The sequence below is a fragment of the Lampetra fluviatilis genome, chromosome 36 (genome assembly GCF_964198595.1).
Source record: "Lampetra fluviatilis chromosome 36, kcLamFluv1.1, whole genome shotgun sequence".
Taxonomy (NCBI): Eukaryota; Metazoa; Chordata; class Hyperoartia; order Petromyzontiformes; family Petromyzontidae; genus Lampetra; species Lampetra fluviatilis.
This window is the reverse complement of record NC_136310.1, coordinates 2,361,897-2,381,079: the sequence shown is the minus strand read 5'-3', so window position 1 is coordinate 2,381,079 and position 19,183 is coordinate 2,361,897. Positions and strand designations below refer to the sequence as shown.

The following is a 19,183-nucleotide window of genomic DNA, read 5'->3' as shown; positions in this document are numbered from 1 at the left end:
CTGCAATTTTCACAAGTATATATTTGTTTTTACCAACGCTGCAAGATTAGATTCTAATAGGAAACGGTGCAGCCCTGCAAATGCCTTGCTGATGCCACTGCAGGCACAAGGGTCTCCACTGGAGGGGCCTCTACTCGAGAAAGCCCCATCAAGGGGGTATTTGGCACTATGTCATGCTGCTGGAAGAGGTGAAAGTACCCACACTTTACCCCACTACCCCAAACCATTGCACCATGAAAGCTTCCCGAATCGATTCGATTGACTCTAAGTTATTATCAGAATGCAATGCCTCTATTCCCGTAATGCTTGAACAAACATAATGAATCACGTAGAAGCAATCGTGACGGCATTTACATTTGGTTTATCCCCTTAAATCTGCTGTATCGTTAATATTTAAAGTGGCTTCCCGCTAAAGTGAGTATTTGGTGTGACTCATCTCATTTTGCGTGCCTGAACCTGTGATAGGGCCAAGTTACTCTATGGAACAAACCAATGTTCTAATATTCGTTGGTTCTTTCGGTAAAGTCACGTAGGTAGAAGAAATATAACACTGGTCAACAAAACAAAAAAACATTCTGGCCTGGACTTTTTGCAGCTGTTTTAGACTAATTTCAGAGTGCTGATTCCAAATCTGATCTCAGATTTGCTTCATCACATCTCATTTTTATGCTATCGGCATACCCCATTTTCATTGATTTTACCAGAAATTAACTCTGTCACTTATGACAGTCAGTGACTGCTTTAGTGTTAAAATATGGTGCTGTATTTTTAGGATAGTGTGTTTCTAATATCATTTTATGTAGCTATCCACATTTATATAATATTTTTTTTCCGCAGTTTTTATTGAAAATGCAATATTTGATATCTCAAAAACCTGATGTGATAACAAAAACTGATGCCAGATTTGAAATCAGCACCCCAAAATTACCTTAAACCGTTGGAATACCTTATGCCAGAAAAAGTGTGTTGACCAGTGTATAATAGATCACGACGTTTCGATCGCAACACAAGCAACTGGCCTACGTCAGCAGTCCTGCTGCTGTGTTTGTTTCACACCTGATGACGGTTGCTTGTGTTGCGATCGAAACGTCGTGATCCAATATATTTTTTCTACCTACGTGACTTTACCAAAAGAACCAAAGAGTATGGATTCCTGCGGTCACGAAAGCTTCAAATCAAGAATGTTCTAATATTTAAACACAATGCAAGTCAGAACGAAACAAACCGCCTCTTGTGTTGTAGATTAGTACATTGGCCGTGCGTTTCAGGCTGCATGACAAGTTTGAAGCTTCATTATGAAGACACAATTTTCCACGGAAATATTTATAAGTGCAGGAGTGACATAATTGTGGCATCACCGCCTTACTTTATAATAAAGTGTCGCCAAAGTGGCATCACTCTTAGCCCTGTTTCTTTCGTTAACATTTTATATTTTACCCTCGTGAGTCAGCTCGGAACACAGTGATCGTAGGGGGCGGGGCAGAGTTGGTAAGACAATAGTTTAGTTATTGGTTGTCTGCATCTGTATAAGCAGAAACTCAAGACAATTGTATAAAACGTGCTCAAGATCTTGCTGTGGATTTCACACCTGATGATGATTGCTTGGGTTGCAGTCGAAACGTCGTGAGAATTTGTATTGTTTTATATATATATATTTTTTTCCCTTCTACGTGACTTTACCGAAAGAACCAAGAATATGAACATTTTAAGAGATGGAAATTAAAGGAGGGATATTGTCCGGAATGCCAGCCAACTGTGAAGGTGACGACGCAGCCTCGGCAATTGCGGGTCTCACCACTGCTGGCAAAATAGTCCCCTCGAGACAATGTTCTTGACCGACTCTTACAAGTTGGTCAGTCACATTTGGTGAGCTTAGAGTACCCACACTTTACCCCGACTCTACTGCCGATGGGCTAACTGTGGTGCACACGTGTATGCTGATGTGTATAATTAATTATACCGGCATACGACACCAGTATAATTCATTATACGTTTTTTTTTCGGGTTATAAGCTCATTTGATCGGCCACGAGACTGAATGGCTCCAGTTCTGCCATCACCATCGCTTTCAGCAGGGTCCGCTAATGCTCCCCCCGGATTCTTGAAACAGGTGCTCAGTTTGAACGTAAGCACTTTTGTACTTAATGCCCGCATTGCTGTTTGCTCAGCATTAAGCGGGGAGCGGTGGGGGTGGACGGGGCTGGAAGTTGTCTCCAATTACTCCAAACACACAGGGCAAAGTGCTGCCTCGGCCCGCGGATTGATCCCAGCGCGAAGACGCTTTAAACTTGAACACTGACAGTCGCGTGACAGGCAACCCCTGCCTCGAGACGTTGTTAGAAGACGAAAATCCTCTTTTAGGAGGGGGGAGGGAATGTGAGAAGTAACAATTTATTTGATAACGATCTGAAGATATATTTAGTGGATGAAGAAATGTTCGCCAAGCTGTAGGAGTGTGTCTGCGTGCTTAAGGTTGGCTTTTGGGTGTGATGGAATTTTCTTTGGATTTTGCAACAACAACACATGTTATTGGACCTATTGACGGTTAAACACCTAAGCCGTGTTCTGCAAGTCAAATAAAAGTTAAAAGATGTTTATCTTCGTTGGATATCACCCACAGAACACATTTCAATAAAGCAAATAGCATGATAGAATGATTACGCTAACACGATCGCATGTTACAGTGCATTCAATTTGTACGAATGTGTGCAGATGTGTGCACAACGGGTCTCAGGGGATGTCCACTGAGGGGAGATCCCGTTGCTACTCAAATCACCGGGCCGACTCGGAGACGGCCCTTTCATCCAGCAGTGGATCGATGGCCAATATCGATGGCCAGAGAGGGGGGGGGGCTCGCTTACGTTCGCAGTGCTTCCCATCTTCCTTGAGGCGGAAGTTGTGGCGGCACCTGCACTGGTGCTGCCCCCCTCCAAGCTGCACGCAGTCGTGCTCGCAGCCGCCCTTGTTCACCGCACACGAGTGCACCGCTGCCAGGCCACAACAACAACAACAGCAGCAGCAGCAAGCAGCGAATGGTTAATAAACACACAGGCTAAGATCACCCCCCCCCCCCCCCATATAGCCTTATAAAATTAAAACTAAAGAATGGTCCCTTACCCTTTCTGGCAATGAAACCGGCGTTAAGATGTCCAAACAATAAATAGACACACACCTATACTAATAGGGTTTTTCCCCTTTTTTCTGGCAACAAAAATGACTCCTTTTGCAAGGAATCATGTTTACATTAACCACAATACTAGCAGTCAAAATGCAAACAAAAAAACAATACTCTGTAATGTATGCAGTGTCCTTGAAACTCATTGGTCTACACCAGCGACAGCTTTTCTTAGAGCCTTGGAAATTGCATAAATTCAGAGTATTGTTTTTTTTTATTTTGACTGCAAGTCAGTTTTGTTGCCAAAAGGGGAAAAACCCTAGTAGTGTATTTTGGTACTGGCAAAGGAGACCCCATGATGATGAAGACACATACCTATTTCAAGGCATCAAGCCTGCAGTAACCGCACGTACGTGTGACAAAACATGGCAACACACATGCTCTGGTGATACATGAATTGTCAGTTTAGATTATGTTAAAAACATACAGTTAAGCACGGGTCAGTTATACAATACAACAGTTGATATAACGTGAGAAACCATAACATTGCTTCGTAAATTGTAATAAGCCTCTCAAAATATTTGTACTTATGCCCACCCCACCGTCTGTATTTCATCCGTTTAACTTCTTCCCTGACGAGGCTACACCCGGACACAGCCCACTTCACGCAGTCCTACCAAGAAATTGGTGTATGTGCAGAACGCCTAAGTACCCCTATCCCATATGAACTCTACTCGTTGCACTGTTATGACTTGCCAAGTCCGGATGTACCGCCTGCTTTTTGTGTGCTTACATAAAAACATATTTCACGTGCTTATATATATAGTAATTCTAAAGGTAGGTAATGAACACATTTGGTTTACGAATTTAACGTAAAAAACATCCGTACGTTGTTGATTCACGTGGTTTTTTTTCTGTTTCATTTGTGCTTACAATGCAAGAGCAAGCGCGCGAGAGAGAGGAGACGTTTGGTTTACCCTCCGAAAAAAAGTACCTTTGTGCATCCACACGTAGCCAAAGAATGCCAAGCAAGTTCCAGGCGCGTCAAATACATTTAACACAAAAAAAAACCCACGCTCGCCGTTCGGACACTTCCCAAAACCATATGTCACTGTCGAATAATGGGACAGGCACCTCGTTGCGTGACCACAACTTGAACCCCGTTAATGGCACAACGGGATAGCGTCCACGTTGACAGACGTCCTCTCGGCTTGCCACGTGAAGGCGGCCAGGGGAGCCCAGGTGTGTTGCCGGTTACGGGACGATGTGAGAATCGCCTCTTGTTCAGGTTTTGTGCGTGCGTTCGTGTATATGGAATTGCGTGCCTCTCTGTCTGCTTGTGTGTGTGTGTGACCCGGCAGATGTGTCTGGCCCGTAACCTCCTGCCAGTCGCATCAAAGTGCACCTAGCCTGGCACATGAGCTGTGGTGACATCACAGCCACTTAGTGGCGAATGGCTATTAACATAACGGGCGTTTTTATATTTTTATCGCGTCGCAAAATGTTGCTTTTCTCAAATTTGATTCCCAGCCACGACTGATATCAGAGCCGCACCAACCTTACCATAATAATAAAAAGGGGGCCTGTCCTGGCTCCTCCCCCCTCAACCAGTATATATACGGGGTCGGATCTCTTGGAATTTATCATTTACTTGATACAGCAAGCGTGCTGTGACGATTCCACCTGAAGACGGAAGCTTGTGTTGCCTCCGAAACGTCGTGATTTTTTTTTATTTTACTTTTATTAATTGACATTTTTTACCTACGTGACTTTACCGAAAAAACCCAAGAATATGATATCAGAAGTCAACTCGGCCTGAAACGAGTGTCTGGTGCGGTGTGTAAACAACAACAACAACAATAGTGGGGAGACAAAGGCGGCCCTGCCGGGTGTGTTGCCGGTCAGACGACTACCCCCGTCCGTCATTCTGGCCCTTGATATCTCCTCGCCAACAGTACTCTCTGCCCCACGGCACTCGCATTGATGTCACCATGCTGTTACGCCTGTGCTTATTTGCGTGTTTATATTTGTTCGCTTGTATTTGAACGCATTCTTGTGATGGCTGGTGTTTGTTATTATGCATCATGTGTGTGTTTATGCGCCGGGCTGAGTGTTTGCTTGCACGCGGGTGCCTGTGTGTGAAAGTGTGTGTTTGTGTGAGTTTGTGTGTGTGTGTGCGCGCTTGTGTAAGCTTATGTGCATGCACCTTTGTATGCATGAGCCTGTGTGCGTTTATGACATTGAGCACGTGTTGAAGGTTTGTGTCCGTGCGTACTCGCGCATGCGTTCTCATCCTTGCGCTCAGAGCTTGTGTGTGCACTAAGGCATGTGTTTCCTCTTTACTGGAATGCACACGAGCCTTAAGCCCAATTGGAATTGAGATGACTAAAATAAATGAAAGAAAAAGCTAAAAGGTTACACCTTGAGGAATGCAAGACTCAAAACAAATAATATTGCCCTGATGTCAAAACAAAATGCCCACTGCTAACAGCCCACGGCTACAACCCAACTTAAGCAGAAGGCAAAGGAGTGACTTACTGAATGGTCTATGGAGCGAATTAAGCTGAACATATCAGCGTCTATTAAACACATGATGGAACACACAAGCAATGTTGTACCCAGTGACACCGCGTCCACCGTGCTAGGAATGAACGTGACGAGGTGGTGAAGTATTTTAATACAGGAGTCAAAAAAAAGGTAAAAGGTGCATTGCTGCAATTGTTAGCTCGTTCAACTGTTGGCGAAAGCTTCGCAAACGTATTAAAAAAAATTTTTTTATATAAATCACCATTTCGTTGGAACTATTACAAAAAAATGTCTATGCCACGAAGTGGAGCATCGTCTAGGACGAATTTAATTTTCGAACTCTGGTAACAGCACTGGCTTTGCCTGATGAATGAGTGCAAACTGTAGCGAAATGAGCGAATGTTGTTACTTATGTAATCAAGCACTATAGAAGCAAGGGATCGCGCACATTTTTGCATGAAGGCCACGTGTTTATTCAAGGTGGCCTTTCCCCGAATCCACCTGTGCAGTTCTTTGAGTTACCCCCTCCATCCTGTTGGTATTTTGTGGGGGACTTAAATTTCCTCCCGAGTCGGCCAAAAATCCCAATGCAGCACCCCCATCAGGAAAAAAAAAACACTCTTTCGACTTGGTTAAATTAGGGGTATTAGTATTGTTATTACATAATTGCCCTTACATAAGTGTTATTACGTGCATGATTTTTCAATTTAGAGAAAGAAAAAGTCATTTTTCAAGTTAATTTCCAACTCGGTCCATTATCCCTTTTTTTGGCGAGTAAAATCAGTACCACTTTGTAGGAGGTCGAGTGGTTGTCCTATGGAGAGATTGGTCTCACCCCCCCACCCCCCCCCCTTCTAAGACCGAGTCATTTAAATCACAGGCGGCACTGCGGACGAAACGAGGAGCTCTGCTACCTAGTGCTCGTTGGAGTACCGGGTCCGGTCCGTTGGCTCTGACCATATTTATTATTGCATCTCCGAAATTCATGGAAATCCTTTCGCCCAAAGGGTGAGCCAAAATAAATGACGGTCTCACTTCGCGAATGAAAACCAGTCTGACTGCAGCAAGGCATCCCGACGCATCGGCCTTGGAGACTTGTGCACATGGGGAGAGGGAGACATTTAAAGCATCGCCACTGTTCCTCCGCAGCAGCGCTGAATTAATGGTGCGATGCCAACATTAATAATTAACTGTGTGGGGTTTTTTTATTCCTCTGCCCAAAATTGTAAACGCGTTGCTTGCACGTAGTATTTATGTACACAAGGATGCCGTTGTATATTCTTCTAGCCGACAGATCCTCACAAACCCCTTACAATGCCCAGCATATGCATCAACATTATGCTAATCTGCACAGATCAGCAATTTATCGAGGAGTCATAGGTTTTTTTTTTATATATCTCCAAGAGCCATTCATTTTCCTGGGTTGACACGCAATAGCCACCCAGCTTGTGCGTCGCCTGCGTGGCATTACAGCTCCACACACGCACGGCATCTAATTTAAAAGGTACCTAATTTATTTGGGGGGGGGCAATAGTTGGAGAACTAACCCAGAAATGTGAGTTATAATCCCGGCCGGGGGGGGGGGGGGCAACATCAGTGGCGAGCGAAATCTGAAATTGTCCCGGATCTCTCCTCGTTCAACAACCCCGCACTGACCTTCATGACGAAGTATGGTCAAACACCCCCTCAACCAACACACAGCCGATCATCTCTGATGCGGCTTTCATCTAGCAGTGGATTGATCAGTGCTGTGCTTCACTGTTGTGCCAGTAATGCTGTACTCAACGTTCATATGAATAACACGCTAACCACAGTCTGCCTGAGTCACAGTGGGCAGGCAATGGAACAATTGCTCACACGGCTAAACTCAAGCTGCAACCACTCAGTACGCCTTCGTGTGTTTACAAAAAGTAATAAATCTACGAAACTGAGACACGCGCAGCCTGTTGGGCGCGCCCTATAGCAAATGCATGTTTATGCATAAACGCTCGTATATCCACGTTTTGTTGACATGTGGGAAAACAGCGTGTTGTTTAAGTTTCGCTAGCTGAATTAAGTATGCCAATAATTACATTGGGAGTCTCACTGTTGGGAGAACCGTAATATCGGGAGCGAAAATCAGCCATGGTCTGCAAAATTCTTGTATTTGCCACGTGAGCGCAGCGACCAATATTAGTACAAAGGCCCAGCCCTTTGTGAATTCACTGCTGGATAAAATTATCCCATTTTGCCGAGGTTGGTCACGGAGTTTATTTCGCTATAAATCGTCGAGCTGTCTGACCACCATCGTCGCAGCACGGCGCGCTCAACAGCAGCGGTGGGCGACGGCCGCCCCCCCAACGCCAACGCTTCGACGAATCACGTCCAAATAACCTCGACAACTCTCGTGGCGCCGGGAAACGTGGGGGGGGGGGGGGGGGGCTGTTCGTCCACTAGTAGATTGACAAGCAAGCGTAAATTTCGATTTAAAGCTTCTTTCGTGACTGCAGGGATTCATCTTCTTGGTTCGTTCGGTAAAGTCACGTAGAATGGAAATAAAAAAATAATAAAAATTAAACATAATAAAATAATTCTCACGACGTTTCGGCCGCAACGCAAGCAGCCGTCCTCAGGTGGAGAACAGGTCTGTCGAGGAGACAGAGTCTGAATGACAAGCCCCATGCTTAAATAGTCGCTCCTAGCCTGGGGCTTGTCATTCAGACTCTGTCTCCTCGACAGACCTGTTCTCCACCTGAGGACGGCTGCTTGCGTTGCGGCCGAAACGTCGTGATAATTATTTTATTATGTTTTATTTTTATTATTTTATTATTTCCATTCTACGTGACTTTACCGAAAGAACCAAGAAGAAACATGCGTAAATTACAAACAAAGCCCCGATAAGGTTTTTACGTCATTTATCTGGGAAAACCTCACTTGTTGTGTTGTATGTGGTAGGAAACTAGATTAGCTGAAGATAACTCTGGGTTGTATAATAATTAAATGTCTGCAAAGCATACTTATTTTCTGGCCATCTTACATAGCTACTTGATCCACCGACCCTCGCTTCTGAAACGCCATCCATATTTAAAGCATTAGCAGTGTCACAATTAAAAAGATTGATATCCCATTTGAGTTCACGTCTTATTCTCTAATTTCTGTGCAAAAATAAAGTTCGCACTGTTCTGACCGGCTGTTTTCATTTGTTGGCTGAGACCCATTGCAATGCAAGGTGCTTACGAAGCACAGGCGTACCATTAAGGAGCCAAGCGAAACAATAAAAAAACGAGTCCCATCTGTTTTTCTGCAGACGCAAAACGCAAGTTGATCATTATCCAGAGTTAACAGGAACAAGGGAAAGAGCGATCGAGAGAAATGGAAGGGGACTTGACGTTGGTTAGAATTTAATACTGTGGTGCGTAAAAAAAATTACGCAACAATAGCCAAGCAAAGCCTGCTTTTCCATGAAGGTTCAACTGCTATATTCAGCGTTTCTTCACGGGAAATTTGGCATGATGTCTGACGTTTCGTGCCACGAGCTTAGGGTTTCTTCAGGGACTGAATTGAAGACGAACTAAAGAAATTCAGTTCCCGGAACCTCGGACACCGCACCAAACAACAAACGGCAACCGGCCGGAAAACACCAAGGAGCTGTACGGCCCAAACGCGAACACCTACATAGTCGTATGTTCGCATATGAAAGGGGAATGATACAGAAAGTTGCTTCAAAAGTCACAACCATCTGCGGTAACACCGATTTTGTTTTTTTTACCAGACACAGATGTAGAAAACCGTGGTGATTTTATTTTTTGCGTGACCTTGATTTCACATCTTTTTAAAAATGTATTTATTTTGGCCCCGATATTGCGCATCAATGAACGTCGCAAGCATATCACTCCAGCTCTGTTGGACACATTGTATTGCGAGTGTGTAAAGGGATTTCTAATGCACGGAGTGAGAATGCTGGTAGAAATGTGAAGGCTTTGAAATGAGCAAAAATGTACATGTATGTATGCAGAATTGTTTTTGCACCGTACGTAGCCAGCCATGCTAATCAGAGGTGCGGGGGAAGGACAACAAACTAAACACAAAAACCAGTTCTAAAGACAGTAGTTTTCAAAGAAGATATAATTTATATGTATATTTTAGTTATTTTAGTGGGGTATATTTTCGATATTTTAGTGGGGCATATATTAATGCTTTACCCTATGGTGTATGTATAGTACATCTCATGCATCCCCTATGCAACTGTGCAAGACTCCGCAGTAAGCTGCGCGTCTTACTTGTCAATAGGATAACAACAACAATATTTCCCATTATAAAATAATAAGCTACTTGTTGTTCCGATCAAACTTTCTGAAAACACGGGGATGTTATTTCCATGCTAAAATGTTATTTTGCAGCAGAGGGACAGCCGAATGGCCAACTTTTTCTCCCATCTGAGCATTTTTGATCTGAAACAGTTATTCCTGCACGCAAAAAAAGCACACAGTCCATTGACCAGGGTCCCTGTGTAAATCCAACAGCAGTGTTAAATTATGTATGACCATATGTGCCCTGTTAACGCTGTTTTTACAATGGTCAATCTATCGTGAATTAGCAGCTTCAAATTCAACACAACCGTTGTTTTCTTTTTTGCAAACATGACAATTCGGATGCATTGTGAAGCATTAACGCCCACCAGAGCTCCCACATTCTGGCGAGGTCTGGTTGTATTTAATTGCTCTGCTTGTTTTACACAGGAAAGCGTCGCAGTGTCAGAAGACTGTTTTGAAGGAAGGGTCCCTGCATTAGGATGTTTTGGCCAATTCCTTTTTAGGATTGTATTTTTTTTTTAAACGTGGCAGGAATCCACAGCATTCCAGATAACACGTGAAAATCTGCGCAGGCCAGGCGGCCTATTTGCTTTATCGCCACCTCTAAGCCCAGCGGATTTGGAGTGTAACAGCACCGTGATGAGATCCCTGTATGAACCACCAACCCTGTCTCCAAAAAACAGGATTACGGGCACTATGTATGTATGTTGAACTTCTTTTGCACCGTACGTAGCAAACAGAAAATAAAACACAAAAAGCAGTTCGAAAGAAAGGCGTTTTAAATGGAGATGAAAAAAAAATGTACGTATGTATGTTGAACATGTTTCTCACCATACGTAGCCAACAGTGTTAATCGGAGGTGCGGTTGATGGTGAGACAGCAAGATGCGTGAGTTTTTTGTGTCGGGGCTGGTAGGCACGTATGGCCGTGTAGTCCCTCTCCTTGTGCATCCTTGCTCATGAAGAAGCACCACGTGCATAGCTTTTGCTAGACTCATATTGCACAGGCATATGGTAATAGGGAAGGTGCAGACCGGACATTGCATGCTCATGCCACTGCTGGCGGAGGGGCCTCCCACTCGAGAGAGCCGCTGGCAAGACAACGTGGAAGAAGTGGAGTATGCACGCTCCGTCTGGGCAGTAGGCAATGGGAGGGGGATGGAGGGGTTTAATAAGTTGTCCGATCTTTCAACTGCTACGCCAGGAGATGAAGATGAACCGGTAACCTCTGGATTGCAAGTCGGGTGTAGTAATCCAATACGGGACGGCAGAAACCCTTGCTTTGTTCTGTGTAGAGGGGTTGCACGTTCTTGGAAAGTGCTGCCAAAGCCAAAACTTTGATTATTCAATACTTAAAAGCCTTACCTAAGTAATGAGGTTAGGTACATGGCAACCAAAAACAGTAGTATAAATGCTGAAGAAATGCTGTACTTACCGATGATGATGATGATGATGATCCAAAGTGGGTGTGCGTGTGTCCACGAGCGGGGGGCGGCAGTGCTACGGTCAGCGCCCTGCGCTACCAAGTCGGCGGACTAACCCCCCCTCCTCCCCCGCGCAAGCTAAGTTTGTGTACCAGGAGGTTTCCCCACGACACGATGGGTCAGAACCGCGGGGGGGGGGGGGGGTCCATCCGTACCTTCCGTTTTCTTTTTTTTGGCCACTACAGTAATTTTTTTTTGCTGTGGTTGTCCCACCTGATGACGGAAGCTTGTGTTGCTTCCGAAACATCGTGATTTAATTAGAATATTTCTAGTTTTATTTTTATTCTTCTTTTTTATTTTATTTTTCCACCTGTGTGACTTTACCGAAAGAACCAAAGAGTATGGATCCTTGCAGTCACGAAAACTTTTAAATCTAGAATTAAAAAATTCGAATGATTGTTTTGCAAAACCGCGATGAAGAGCAACTCACAAACGCAGGTGCGGCCATCGCTGTGCACCTTGGTGCCCGGGCGGCACTCGCAGTGGTAGCTCCCCGGCGTGTTGACGCACACGTGCTGGCACCCGCCGTTGTGCTCCAGGCACTCGTCCACGTCTGGAAGGCAAACGCAATCGATCGATCGATGGGTCACGCTTATAACTGCAGCTCAATCAGAATCGGAAAACGCACGCCTGCTGGCACCCGCCGTTGTGCTCCAGGCACTCGTCCACGTCTGGAAGGCAAACGCGATCGATCGATGGGTCATGCTTATAACTGCAGCTCAATCATAATCGGAAGACGCACGCCTGCCGGCACGCGCCGTTTTTGTGTCACCAGGCGCTCGACGACAAACCCGGTAAGGCAAACGCGATCGATCGACGGTCACACTTTGAACTGCGATTGAATATCGGAATATGTATTCGTATTGCGTGAGGCTCTCTTTTTCTTCACAACTTTGCCCTGTTTAGGCTTCCGAGAAATGACGAGATTGTGGGGGTATTCGGGGTGCGATTTGACTATTCAAAGGATGATCATGGTGGTGCATTGTATAGCAGCAAAACACAATTATGATGCAACGCACCATTGATTAAAGATCGTGCATTGAGAAGTGCAATTACTTGCAATCGGGCTCCAAAGAATGCTCATGACTTGCACAATGGTCGAAAGTCAAGGGGTTAAATGGCTTTCCAGAATTAGATGCCACAAAAGCATTTAGAGCAGCGACGCTCACAATGACCCCCCGCCCCCTACCGCTATGAAACCGACTTGTGTGCGTCTGCGACGATCCATTGACTGCTGTCAGGACAGTGACACTCATTCATGTAATCGTGAAACTGAATCGGCCACAGATAAGCATCGGGGCAAGTACGTGGTGGGCTCTTGGCTGGGGGTGTTGGGAAAGCTTAAGCGGACCATGACTTCATCCATGCCAGAGCTCCTAATCTCTCCTCCGGGCAGACCGAGAGGACACGGGGGTTAAATGCCAAGCTACTGTCAATGGGCTATGAAGGAGAGAGGCAAGTGCTGTGGAACGAGTGGTATCTGGCATCGACCTGCTTGCAACCACGAGCCTCACAATCAGCCCCTCGCTGAGGGTAAAGCCCCCTCTGTCAGTTGGATAAATCGTGGGTGTTTAGTTGAACACGTTGGATTCGGATCTACGTAAGCATTCCATGATGTAAATCACGACGTTTCGATTGCAACACAAGCGGTCGTCCTCTCTCGCTAGTTCAGCAGTTCCACTGCTGGATTCTATTTTTTTCTGCCTGAGGACGACCGCTTGTGTTGCGATCGAAACGTCGTGATTTATTTTATTTTATACCTACGTGACTTTACCGAAAGAACCAAAGAGTATAGATTCCTGCAGTCACGAAAGCTTCAAATCAAGATTATTCCATGATGGCGAAATTGTGCCTGTGAGTCTCGGCTGTACTTGTTTTTACTATGTTCATAATATCAGCTGCGGAACTTTCCTGCCGATTGTGTTTGTGTGTGTGTGTGTCTTTGTTGTGAGTTGTGACACGAAATACCAACAACGAGTGGAGCGCCGGGTGGCTAAAGCACAGCAAGTTGGCACAGTAGGGGGCACAGGTGGTGCATCAGCCAGTCATCTCGGTCATCTCAGTCAGTCGGCCCGTGGTACCTGGGTCTGCCCCGTGACCTCCTGCCAGCGGGCATTCGACACTTCACGTGGCCTCAAGGTGCACATAGCCTGGCACAAGCATCGTGGTCACGTCACCGCCACTTAGTGGCGAATGGCGGTTGTTGTTGTTGTCTTTGTGCATGCTTTTGGACTGTCACCACTCCACGTGGCCTCAAAGTTACACCTCGGTTACAAAAGTGGCAACCGAGGGGACGTCACAAGCCACTTGGGAGCAAAACGCAGCTGTTACAGTCGTTATCCGCCTCTTTTATCGTAACTGCTTAACCCGAGCGCCAACTTCAATAGACACGACATAATAACAGTAATGTTTTGCAGCCATAATTCAAGAAACTGCACTTGCTGGCCATTGAAGTGAATCTAAATCACAGCAGTGCTATTGGTGAAATGCCACTGTGATTCTGCTGCATTCGCGGAATGACAATGACGCACACCGAAGCTATTTGTTCATGTTGCTTTCCAGACAGCACGCTCCAAGCTGGGATAAAAAATAAAAAATATAAGCATCCTTCGTGATGACAGCAGTTTGTAACGCATGTTTATAATAGTATCAGCAATACGTCAGGTGCAAAGACTGACATGCCACGGCTACCATTACCCAGTGTGCGTGACCTGAGTGGATGTGAATGCCACGCTTTGTGTATATATGCACACACGCATGTACATAGTGCACTATGCACAAATGCGACTTGATGATGGTAGCTTACACATTTGGAGCCAGTGGCCTATGCCGGTATGATGCAATGGAAGGACAGGAAGTGTTGAGATCTAAATAAATATGGGTGCATATAAATATATATATGGGTGAATGTGCCGATGACCAATCTCACTCAGAATGTGTCCGATCCCAGAAGGTCAACGGGATTGGGGCTGGATAGTGCTCGGACGAGTGACCAGAAAGTATATCATGAAACAATTTTATTAATTTGAACTTATCCACGTGACTTTACCGAAAGAGCCAACGAATATGAATTCCTGCAGTCATGAAAGCTTTAAACATCTGGAGGCTCACCAGTGTCGATTCAAGCCAGCCTAAGTCTGCTTATGAGACACTGGATGTTGAAATTGCTCCAGAGTTGTTTGGTGACACTTAATCAGTGCTTCATGTGCAGACACTTTTCCACCGTATGCATTGTCTGCTTCACTACTTTGATATTTATTTTCTTCACATTAACACGATTAGAAAGAGTTGCATACAATACATTGGACCGTGCGATATTTCACTTTGAATTTTACACTTGCGCATTTAAGAGCATTGCGTTCGAGACGCCGTGTTTGGTGCTTCATTGGAAGCATGCTTCTGCTACTGTTTATGCAGCATCACATGTGCTGGCAGAGCCTTGTGGGTACCTCGAGTCACGAGTGACTCTGTGCTTCAAATGAGCGCTTGAAGGCAGCCCTCGTATTTATTGGCGGCTTTGTGCCACGTGGGGACAACCCCGATGTTAGTTCCACTGGTTGAAGCAATAACTACCGTGTTGACATCCCACAGTAATGTTGCCAGTGCGATGGCTCACCACCTGTGCTAGTTAGGGTATGGAGAGTACACATTTCAGACTGGTCTCATGCACGCGAGATTCACTTGCACGTTGTGACGCTATTGTCTCAATGCACTTATTTGCCAAGATACATTAATTTGATGTACGAAACGTGTTCACGTGTGATCTTTGCCGATATTTTGTGAAAGTCGCAGAAGGCAACCCTGACCCTACAGTGGGTTGATGGACTTCATTAATCCACGAAATACCATACGGAGCAGAAGCCCAATACAGTGGTTGTCCTGAGCCCCACGTAAATTATTGACACACTTTAGCAAATATCTAGATGTTATTTTATTCAAAAGAAAAACTGCCGCAACTTCTTTAAAAAAAACGAAAAGCACCATTGTAATCATGCTGGTGGCTTTTAGGCCTACGACCATATCACCCTCGTCCGATCCTGAAAGATAAACAAGCCCCAGCCTGGTTAGTACTTGGATGGAAGGAATCAAATCGAGCAACGCCCCACAAGTTGAATGACATTTCAGTGGCAGCTTCTAGAAATGGTACGACACGAATCCAGCATTGCTGCTTTCCTCATGATTGACTGGCCAGGTGTGATTGGGAGGTGGCCATCGGGACACAGCATGTAAGAACAGCAAGCTATAATTTTGTTGTAAAACCAACCCTCGTAAACACTTGTGTAGAGTGAGTAGTGATCTAATTATAGCTATTGTGCACAACACAAATACCTTACGTAGAAATGTGTGTCAATAGATTGTGTTTGCCTCCTATACACAGGGCTTAATTTCTCATAACATATTTTCTGGATGCCCCCAAACTCAAACACTCCAAATGAAACCCCCGTGAGTGGGGGAGGGGGGAGTTATTTTACAGTGCTCAGCCCCCAACATCTCCAGCCGAAACTAAGTATTGTTGATACGCAATACATATATGCACCTCCACGAACGTGTTGCAGATGCCATCGCAGATTTAATTATCTAAAAGTCCTGAGCCATGGGCAGTCCATTATGGTCTGGTAACGCTGTTGGTTCGCCCACGTTGGAAGCAGTGCAAGGCAATGAGCTCATGTGCAGGAGCTAGAGGGATTGTTCCGTTGCAGGACCGTGAAACATGGTGACAGTGGCTAAGGAAGACCTTCATCCAGCAGTGGATAATGGCTGAAAACAATGATGATGATGCTGATGATAAAGCATCTTGAGAATTGTATTTGCTCATGATTTCAGGCTCAACTAGTCAGACTTTTCAATGTTTAATTGATTCCATTTCACATTAATTTTTTTGGCCATAAAGCGTCCTTTAAATGCATAGCAGCTGTGCCCACAGTTGAGGTTTATTCATGCATATACACAACATTTTCAATACACTGTATATTTCACAGGCGTTTGCTGTCCTAAATAAAACGTTTTGCAATGTAACAAAAAAATACTCCGAAGCATATTTTTTTGCTACGTCATTGAATGTTAAGTTAGTGAGGGGGCATTACAGGGTGATGATAAATATGTTCCTTCAGGCAAACTTGGAATGAGATATTTCAGTTTAATTTGGTCTCGTACAAAAAAATAACATTCTAAGAACGTTTCCACAGTGGTGTCATGGTTAGCACACTGGAATCAAGAGGTTGCCGAGTTCCCTCGAGATTAAGGCCCTTCAGCCAGCAGTGGCATGAGCGAGCAATTGCAGGACTGCACATTTACCTGAAAGAAAAAAAACCCTAAAGAAATGCAAGTATATTTCGATTTAAAGCTTTCGTGACTGCAGGGATTCATCTTCTTGGTTCTTTCGGTAAAGTCACGTAGAAGGGAAGTAATAGAATAATAAAAATAAAACATAATAAAATAATTCTCACGACGTTTCGGCCACAACGCAAGCAGCCGTCCTCAGGTGAAGATGCAAGTATTGCAGTAAATGTAATTTTAATGTGTTTAACATGATATATATCCAAATTACTATTGTTTATAATTATTTACGTTATTTTCACAAATGATATTATTTTTTATTATTTCTTCAAATCCTTTAAAAATATATTAAGAGAAATTGCCACTGCTCTCATCATGTATCGGGATCTGGATGAAGCCACATTCATCACACGGCTGGTATGTGTGTATCTATGGTCTACTAAAAATTCACAGTTATTACAGATGCAACTTTAGAATACAAATGTGGGAATTTATTTGACTATTTTCAAGTAAGAACTTCAGGTTCTATATCATAAAAATGTGCTTATAATTCCATCCCACGAGGGCTTTTAGAGACTTGGCCAAATCTCGAAGTGGTTTTAAAGCTGGCACCATAATCTGACTTCGGAGGGAAAACTCCCTCTTGGCTCATGTATGAACCTCATATTACACGGTTGTTTACAATTTCCTTTCGTGAAAATAATATATATGCATCATACTTTATAAAGGTAAAGGTGCAGCGTTTCAATTACTTGTTCATGTCACTGCTGGCAGAAGGGTCTCCACTGGAGGGAGCTCTAGAGAGGGAGTTCTAGAGAGGCCCTATGAGGGTACTTGGCCTACTACTCCACACAGGCCAGATGTCTATGAAGAGGTAGGATTAAAACTAAAATACAACTAAACTATATTTATTTTACCAGGCAAGGCCCACTAAGCTATGAGCTTTTTCAGAAGCGGCCTGGATACACATGATAGCTCAATGAAGTGGCTTATCATGTGTAAATGTATTGCAGTCAAATACTCTAAACGGGTGTTGATTCTAAATGTGGAGGGAAAAACCGGAGGACCCTGAGAAAACTCTATGCGACCACGGGGAGAACATGAAAACTCCAAATATACAGGCGTCAAGGTCAGAATTGAACCCACAACCATCCTGTATACCAGGCGAGGTAGTTAACATCTCACTAACGTGGCACCCTTACCACCACTATGCCCCACCACACAATATACGACTGGTTGAACATTGGTGGAGGGATTTAAAAATAAAAAAGTGGCCATTGTTTCAACTGCCATGCTGGAAGATGAAATTCAACCCGCTTAATGTAATTCTGACCTAACCGCTGCAAATCACAATGTGTCTGCTGTGATCTCTATGTAGTATTGTACATACCTCTGGGTTGTCAACATCAAGAGTATATTTTTTTTATTCCAGCAACTGATATGCTTAATGTATCCACACCCAAGAAAGCTGCCGATGTCAATCCTAATGTTGTTGTGCAAATATGAGCACACGTTTGGCACACTAATGATTTGATGTCAAGTTTCCTGGCATTGCCATCTGACGTGCCCAAACATTAAAGGGTACTAAAATATGTCCGATTTTGGGTTTTTTTTTGGATCCATTCAAATATGCATGGCCGCAGCACATCATAACACACGCATGATCGGTGGCTTGCAGATGTGAAACAAATGGGGCAGTTTCTAAAATAATGACAATAACACATTCACCGGCCGCTGCTCTCTTGTCTCGGACATTTTTTCCGTAATTAACTTATTGGTAGCAGTGATTATGCTTCGTTGATAAAAAAAAACGGCATTAATTGAAAATTTGAAGCTTTTTAATCTGCTTCTTTTGATTTGTGGAGTTACGTAATTTGCCTGTTTCCCCCCCCACCCCACGAACATATCCAGAATATCGCGGGATATCCAGGTTCAATCGAGTCGGTTGCATTGCAAGCTCGAACTCACTCTTTCGCCAGCACTCCCCGATTAACCCGTGCGCACTCCCAATAACGAACGCCGCTTCACGGGAGAAGCAAACAGCAGTGATTGGAAGCATGTGGTGGGTAAATTGTGATCATTAGGAATAAGCACGTGCAGACCACGGTTTGTGGGCGAACTCTAAAGCCCAGACTGGGTGTTCTGCCTCTAAGGAATGCAGTAATGCAGTCAGGTATGTACACCTTCAACACCCCTTGAGAGCAAGGCAAGCTGTGCTTATATCCAAAGTGTTCCGCTATCATAAGCTGCCCGATGCTTTCCTTCCACCAGTGCAACATAAGGGTCTGTTGCTTATAGAAGAACTGTGCTTATATATACGTGTAAACAACGCAACACATTCTTCAGTATGTGAGTCGCCAATCCAGTGGTAGCCATGGCACATCATTTCATCAATGATGTGTCATGAAGACGGGCCCTTGTCCGAAACGTCACCTATCATACATGTTACTTTCACGGCCACAATGTTATTTGCGGATGTGTTGTGCGTTGT

General features: G+C 44.4%; 1 protein-coding gene across 2 annotated transcripts in view; it reads right to left on the bottom strand.

Moving 5' to 3' along the window:
• The window catches only part of MEGF6 (multiple EGF like domains 6), a 276,261-nt gene that overhangs the window by 55,098 nt on the left and 201,980 nt on the right, over window positions 1-19,183 (bottom strand). For both annotated transcript variants that reach the window (XM_078873191.1, XM_078873192.1), the window contains 2 exons: window positions 11,846-11,968; window positions 2,861-2,986 (listed from right to left, as the gene is read on the bottom strand). In XM_078873191.1, coding sequence (XP_078729317.1) covers window positions 2,861-2,986; window positions 11,846-11,968 — 249 coding nt within the window. The remainder of the gene's footprint in view (window positions 1-2,860; window positions 2,987-11,845; window positions 11,969-19,183) is intronic.